General features: G+C 46.3%; 1 protein-coding gene across 1 annotated transcript; it reads right to left on the bottom strand.

Moving 5' to 3' along the window:
* Positions 1-282: 282 nt before the first annotated feature.
* Positions 283-7,453, bottom strand: ALAS1 (5'-aminolevulinate synthase 1). The gene is made up of 10 exons (XM_085072823.1): positions 7,167-7,453; positions 6,219-6,425; positions 5,102-5,257; positions 4,798-5,020; positions 4,151-4,335; positions 3,416-3,595; positions 3,081-3,245; positions 1,727-1,995; positions 1,115-1,277; positions 283-568 (listed from the first exon to the last, which is right to left on the bottom strand). Exons 1-10 carry the CDS (start codon positions 7,363-7,365, stop codon positions 408-410), a joined length of 1,908 nt encoding a protein of 635 aa, XP_084928949.1. The 5' UTR covers positions 7,366-7,453; the 3' UTR covers positions 283-407.
* Between the last annotated feature and the right edge of the window lie 16 nt (positions 7,454-7,469).

The following is a 7,469-nucleotide window of genomic DNA, read 5'->3' on the forward strand; positions in this document are numbered from 1 at the left end:
TGATTTTTGTGTTTTAGTGTGCATGTAGTACTATACCTGCATGTTTTCAAAGGCTTTCAGGGTGATGCCCCAGAGGAGCTATTTTCTCTTTTCACAATAAATAAACCCAAGTGGAGGCAGCACTCAAGTTCTTTGGGCATAGTCACTGAACAGGCAGTAGGTTCAGCTAAAGGCCATTGAGCTGTAGAGCACTGTTTTATTCCATCAAATGCCCTCCTACCCACTGACACTTTAGTTCCAGTTATGGAAGGGACACAAACAGCACACAAACACAAGTGGGCATCATGGCTCTAGAAATTTATTTTCAGAGCTTAGTGCTTCCACTACAATTAAAATACTTGAGCAATTAAAAAATGCTACTGACTTGATACTAGAGCTAGACAAGAATACAACCACCACTGTTACTTTCATGCACTGACAGATACTAGTTTGCTCATGCCACTGAAGTAGGCTCGTTCTCGTTCACTCATCACTTCAAAATGTAAGGGTCTTCTACAGAAGTTGCATTCAGCTGATGAGTGTGGCTTCAGCTCCAGACCAACGTCCTTCCATGTAGCCAGCAATTTTTCTGTTAAGAAAAGTTTATCAAGATCAAAGCTTAAGACTGGATTGCTTTAGAGAAGCAGCAGAAGTGTCAGCATATTTATTCTCCTAACAAGTGAGCAGGGATAATAGGATTTCACTCTGACACAATCTTGAAACAACTGGGCTGCCACTAAGTCTCAGCTATCCTCATACCACCTCTCCTGACAGGATCAAGAAGGATCTACTTTCTCTGGACAGATCCATGTTTAAGACAAGTAACAGCTCAGCTGAGGACAGCAGAGTTCTTTGGGATCCACATAACACGTGAAGATTGGTTTGGACAATGCATGAGCAGAGCTGTGGCTGGGTATAGGTCTGCACTGGCCTTGCACCCTCTGTTCCAGATCACAGTGCACTGGCCTTCACATCACATTCAAAGCAGGGAAATGCACAGGATGTACTGCAGCAGTGGAAAGACACTGTGCAGCTCATGACATCTAAAACTAAAGTGCCTCCCAGTCTCACCTTTAGTACAAAGATTGCACAGACAGGCAGCACCTTCACTGCCCTGATGCAGGAATCCACTCACCGATAAAATAACTCATCATCTGCGGGGTGTGGTGAGGTGTAGGGGCAATTCGGAGCAGCTCCTCTCCACGGGGCACCGTCGGGTAGTTGATGGCTTGGACATAGATGCTGTGCTGGCTCATCAGCTTGTCACAGATCTCTGTATTTTTAGCAGCATCTGCGACCTGAAGGTCAAAATTTTAAGTTACAAGACCAACCAAAAGATGAGAGTTGGTAAAACTGTCAGCCCAACTTAGTAACATGTGAGAATCCAATAGGGCTGGTAAATAACATGTAAGTCAGAAAGAAAGGTTGAAGTCTGTGTTGCAGAGCACTTGGGGCATAGAAACAGCACTGCAGCCTAGGCAGGGAGCTGTTTATACCCCAAATCTTTTTACTAGCTTGTAAGCAGTTCCCTTGTTTTCTGTATACTCTTAGACTGTGGGTTTCATAGTCTTTCTCCCACTATTTTATATTTACAGCAGTTTAAACCAGACTTGTGGCATTTCACTGCTGAATGTAAGGATGAGCTTGAACTTTGTGAAGGTAGTAACTAACACCTGATGGTGTAACATGCTCATGAACAGTGAAACAGCCACCACAGTGCTGTGCTAACAGCATCCCAGCTCCTCACCCTGATAGGAATGATGTGGCTGGGGCAGTGCACCACGGGCAGCCCCGCATCCATCAGCATCTGCCTCATGAGCTTGACGTTGCGCTGGTGCTGGCGCCTCAGCAGCTGGCCCTCGGCGCTCTTCAGCGTCCGCACGGACTCCAGCGCCCCGGCCAGCAGCATGGGCGGCAGCGACGTGGTGAAAATGAACCCAGCGGCGTACGAACGAACCGTGTCTATCAGAGAGCTGGTGCTGGAGATGTACCCTCCTACACAGCCAAATGCTTTGCCTGATGAAAGGAGAGAGAAAAGGTAACTGAACTTGTTCTTTCCGCCTGTTGGAATGGCTTGAGGTATGGGAGCTTTTCACTTGGAGGAACTGGTTATTTTGACTGCACTCTTAATGCAGTCATGGCATGTTCCAGCCTCCCCTGCTAATCTTGTATTTACTCAGCACAAGATACAGCTTTGTTTTTAAGCCAATCTTGGTAACATGGATCTAGTTACTGCACAGCAATGAGAGTTCCTGCCTCTCTCAAATACTCAAGTTTTGATTTTGGGGAAGACCTTACAAGCCCAATCATCAAGCAGGGACTTCAATACTGACCCCAAGCAATCAACACTAAGTCTCTCAGCAGATTTAAAATAATCTGTTCCAGAGATGCTAGAAATAGCCCATGCTCCTAAGGAGCACAGAAGGCTGTTACTGTAATTGTGCAGTTGATACCAGCCCTCCTTTCCAAATGTTCAGAGTGCAGAACACCGCCACAGACAGAACTAGGGTGTCTGGTGAATGCTTCTGTTCCTATTAGGCTGTAACCCAAGATTTTAAGTTCCAAAGGCATGAACTTTCCCTAGTAAATTTTATTTATGTCTTGAAAGCTGTTTAAACAACCTTCCAATTTACAGCAGTAAACTTACTCCTGAGCCTGCATTCTATTCAGATAATAGCAGTTGCTTCAGTTCTTGCCAAATCTCTTTACATAACTCCCCATCTCAGGTTTCTAGATTAGGAGCACTCCATTTCACATAAAGGAACTAAGTACTACTAAATATAGAGAACTACTCTACTAGCATTCTCACCTGAATTTCTTGAGTTGTATAACATGCCACTGGAGGACTTTTTGCTAGCTTGCTTAAACAAAAACCCCAAATTAAGCTATCTTAACTATTTGTAAGGCAATATAAGTAGCTTAACAGAAGCTTTTCAAACTGTGGGGCACACTTAAATCCCTTGGGCTTTTTGAAAAATCCTAGGCCACAGCAGCCCTTAACAAATTCATTTGACTAGACTGATTCTGAGCTAACCTACTTAATTTGGCTGCTCAGCAGCTTTGCTGCCTCAGCTCCTGCAGAAGTGCCAGGCTGTGCATACCAAGCGTTCCAGAGATGATGTCCATCTTGTGCATGATGCCATCCCGGTCTCCTATCCCACCTCCTCGAGCTCCATACAGCCCCACAGCGTGCACTTCGTCCACAAAGGTGATGGCCCCGTGCTCGTGGGCCACGTCACACAGCTCTTCCAGAGGACAAACAGCACCTGGGAACCAAAGCAGTGACTGGCAGTTTAGCATCTTCTGTATGACTGGATAAACCCCAGAAACACCTGTTAACAACCCTCATAGCACTGTACACTTGGAGACCTAAAACACAGATGACTTGAGGAGTAACTGCACTAGAAGCAGAGAGGAGGCTTTGATGCCAACTTACCATCCATTGAGTGAACAGTTTCAAATGCAACAATTTTAGGGGTGGATGGATCAGACTTTTTCAATAGTTCTCGAAGATGGTTGACATCATTATGGCGAAATATATGTTTTGGCACCCTGCTGTTACGGATCCCCTGGATCATGGAGGCATGGTTTCCAGAATCAGAGTAGATCTCACAACCTGAGGAAACAGCCCAGTTGCATTTTAAGTATAGAAAGCATTAACTGATTCCTAGCAGTGTTTTACTGAGCTCAGGAGATAAGGGTAGCATGTTCTTGAAAGTAATGCTCTTTATCAAAAGAGACAGTTACAGTCATGAAGTAAGAATAATATTTAAGATTTATTTTAGGTGTTCAAACTAACACAAATGAGAGCTTGAGCAAATAGTTCTCTAACTCTAACTTCTGAAGTGAGAGAGAGGTTCACCCCTCCAGGGGGAGGACACTAAACTCCTGCTGTCTCATTTTCAGATAGACTTTACATGCAAGAGCAGAAGACTCTGCTTCTCTAATTCCTCCAGCAGTTCCTAGCTCATAGATCTCAATCTCAGTAGGTTAATACTGTGATTTATGTTGAACATAACTTGAATACAGTATTAAAAACAGCACCTAACCATACTTTGCTGATGGATTAGGATGAACCCTCACTGTGGATAGCTATTTGCAAAACATACTCCCAACATCTTGGGGCAAGGCTGTGTTTTTGTAGTAACAGAGGTGCAGTTTGAGATCTCACCTGGCAGCATTTTAGCTAGAGTGAAGAGAGTGGAGTCATTGGCTACAAAGCAAGATGAGAACAACAGTGCTGCATCTTTCCCATGAAGGTCAGCTAGTTCTTTTTCCAAATCGACATGAAATTTACTTGTTCCTGATATGTTTCTTGTGCCTCCTGCTCCAGCACCATGTTGTTTCAGTGTTTCCCTAAAGAGAGCCCAAGAGAGGCATTAGCATTGCTGGATGACACAGAGAATAAAGGATCTTTGCTGAAAATATTCTAGTACATAATCAGGATTGTTCTAAAAAAGAATTGGCAGCAAAAAGCAGCTGCTGGGTGATTGAGCAACCTGCACAACTCAGGAATCCAGTCAGGTTAGAAAGCAGTGACCAAGTATAGCTGCAACATACCATCCAGTTTATCTGGTAACATTTGGGGGTTTCCAAGGAAGATCCAAGGAACAGAACCAGTGACCAATGCACATAGTGCAGCCCTGGATCTAGTCACTAAGTGACCTCACCCAGCCCCAGACATGAGTGTAATCTTAACTGCACACCAAGAATCACATCAGAAGCATCTTATGTACCACATTACAGAAGTCAATTCTTCAGGAGCCTTCCCACACAATACAGCTCAAAAATGCCTCTTAAGAACATGGCACTACTCACATAACTGCCCCACAGACACGAGGGTGCCTGCTCATGCCCAGGTAATCATTGCTGCACCAGACAGACACCTCCTTTTTGGTGATCAGGGAATCAGTGTAGTCATCAGCCATGGGGAAGATCTGCGCCTTCCGGTTCACGGTCTTGAACACTCGGTAGGTGTGATCTTTCTTCTTCTCATCTATCTTTTTCTCAAAGAACTGATCATACTGGAAGGTGGACACAGCTGAAATGAGACAGAGACTTGAGCACACAGGAAACAATCACAGCAGACCAGGCCTGTGGGGGTTTTGCCAGACATTCTTACATTTTGGCAAGTTATCCTGAAGCAGATGAGAGACACTTTCCGGTCTTTGCTTCAGCATAATATCCTTAAACTTCTTGAGCAAACCACTCTGCTCTTCTCCCTCAGTCTCAATCTTTCTCACTGTGGAAGTAGTTGGTATTTTAGCAAATTCTGTACCTGCATTGTAATAAATTCCAGTGAGTTTGTCTGGTTTAAAGCAAAGTGAAGTAAGTTGAATTCAGCAAAGCAAACATTTTAAGTTAAGCCAACACTTCAATCTTTAGGAAGGACATGCCCAAAACCACATGTTGATCCTGCTAGGATCAACTATTTTATTTGCTTATTAATTTGTATTGGATGACACAGAAGGATTAGCCTTGCTAATCAATCACAATACAACAGGCAATTTCCTTACAACATATTTGGTTCATCAAGACTCAGAGAGCCAGGCCATACAGCTACAGCATTTATCTGAAAGGATTGGTACACACCTAGCTGAAGCTGCTTCCTTTTTGTTCTGTTAACACAGGTTTATTTTGTAAAAATCTATGCCACAGAAGGCAAACAAAAAAATTAAGCCTCCTGAGACAAGCAGTAAGGCTTTACTGATACTGCTGAAAAGTTCCTTCCTTTGAAGGACAGCCCTTCCGCACTCCCACTGCAAGCCAGCCAACGCCCTTTAGTTCCATAAACTCAAGAAAACAACCCCAAAACCATTTGCTTGCTTTCCAGCCTGGATTTGTGCTGGTACTTGCCTGATGTCTCAACACTTTCCTCCATCTTTGGATATAAAACCTTTGTTTCAACCAGCACCCTGGCAAAGCTCTCTTCAGATCTAAGCATCTGCCTTGGGTGCGAGTGTAACAGCTTGACTCACACATCTAGAGCCAGCCAGCACATCAAAATACAGCTCACGGCATTCCCACATCAAAATCACCCAGGGAAAGCCTGCACAACGTCACAGGTATGTCATTAACACCTACATTTTCCAGCAGCTTTTCCCTGCAGTCTCCCATAATCCCAGCTGCATCATTTCAGTGGTGCCTGAAATGCACCACTGACCTGACATGCTCCAGAGCCAAGCCAGGCACCACAAGCTCTCGGGAGCAATCACTGCTTCAGTGCACAGAGAACATACCTTTCCTGTCGGCCTGCATTTCCTGCACATCCTCCTGCAGCTCCAGGCTGGCTTTGCAGAAAACACTGCTGTTCTTGTGATTCATCTGAGCTGCCAGGAAAGGGCATTTGGTAGCTGTACTCTGGCTAGCACTGGCAGGTGGGTGGCCAGCAGGAGGCTGGGTTCCATCGGTATTCTGCTGGGCCACCTCTTTGACGTTTTTGACCTCTAAGGTGGGGGCAGAGAAGGGAAAACACTTTAGTTTCATTATTTTAATACACTGACTAAGGCTTTTCAACCTACTACTTTTGCAATTAATTTGGCAGGATCCATTCAGAACTATTTAACTGAGCAGTCACATTTTATTTATACAAGCACAAAATCCCAGTAACACCCAAGGGGCATCCGATTTAAGATGTCAGATCTAGCACTGTACCCTTTGAGGGGTAAAAACATCTCTTTCACTTCCAATGGGAATATATAGGGAAAAGATGTAAGGAAAGGATTTAAGGAAAGACTGGACTTGGCACTAAGTGCTATGGTCTGGTTGACACGGTGGTGTTCAGTCATAGGTTGGACACGACCTCACAGGTCTCTTCTAACCTAATTGTAATTCTGAGCTTTTCTTTCGAGGAGTTTGGAGATTTTTCAGCCATGCAGCTTCCTCTGCTCCCTCAGCTCCTTCCCTGGGAAGAATTCCCCAAGGAATGTTCCTGGGTGGCGTGCAGGGCCACAGTACCGTGAGAAACAGCCGCTCCGACCCCAGGATCCCGGATCCCCACCCGGCCGGTCCCTGATTCATGCCCCAGACACAAATTTCGCTACCGCGGACATTTCAAGGATTAAGCAACCCCTGCCCCAGTGCTGCCTATTCCAGAAGTTTCCTCCGGTGCTATCGGATGTCTGTGTTATTTCTCTCCCCTCCGGCGGGCCCGTGTGTGACCCTGGCTCGCTCCCGGCCGTACTCACCGCGGCGGCCCGCGGGGCTCTCCTCCTCCGCCTGCTGCCCGCGGGCGGCGGACGTGGCGAGGGCGCGGGCGGCCGGCGGGGCCGCCTCCATCATGCGCGGGCAGTGCTGGGCGTACAGCAGCAGCGACGGCCCAGCCTTCTGCAGGAACGCCTGGGACACGCGGGCCAGGAACGGGCAGCGCCGAACCACCGCCTCCATCCTCTCAGCCGGACGGGACACCGGAGGTGACGGCAAAGTGACACCGGCGACGGGGAGGCGACACCGGGACGCGCTCCGCACTGCCGCCTTTATAGAGCCCGGGG

This window comes from Lichenostomus cassidix, chromosome 12 (assembly GCF_008360975.1).
Source record: "Lichenostomus cassidix isolate B80296 chromosome 12, HeHo_3.0, whole genome shotgun sequence".
NCBI classification, from domain to species: Eukaryota; Metazoa; Chordata; class Aves; order Passeriformes; family Meliphagidae; genus Lichenostomus; species Lichenostomus cassidix.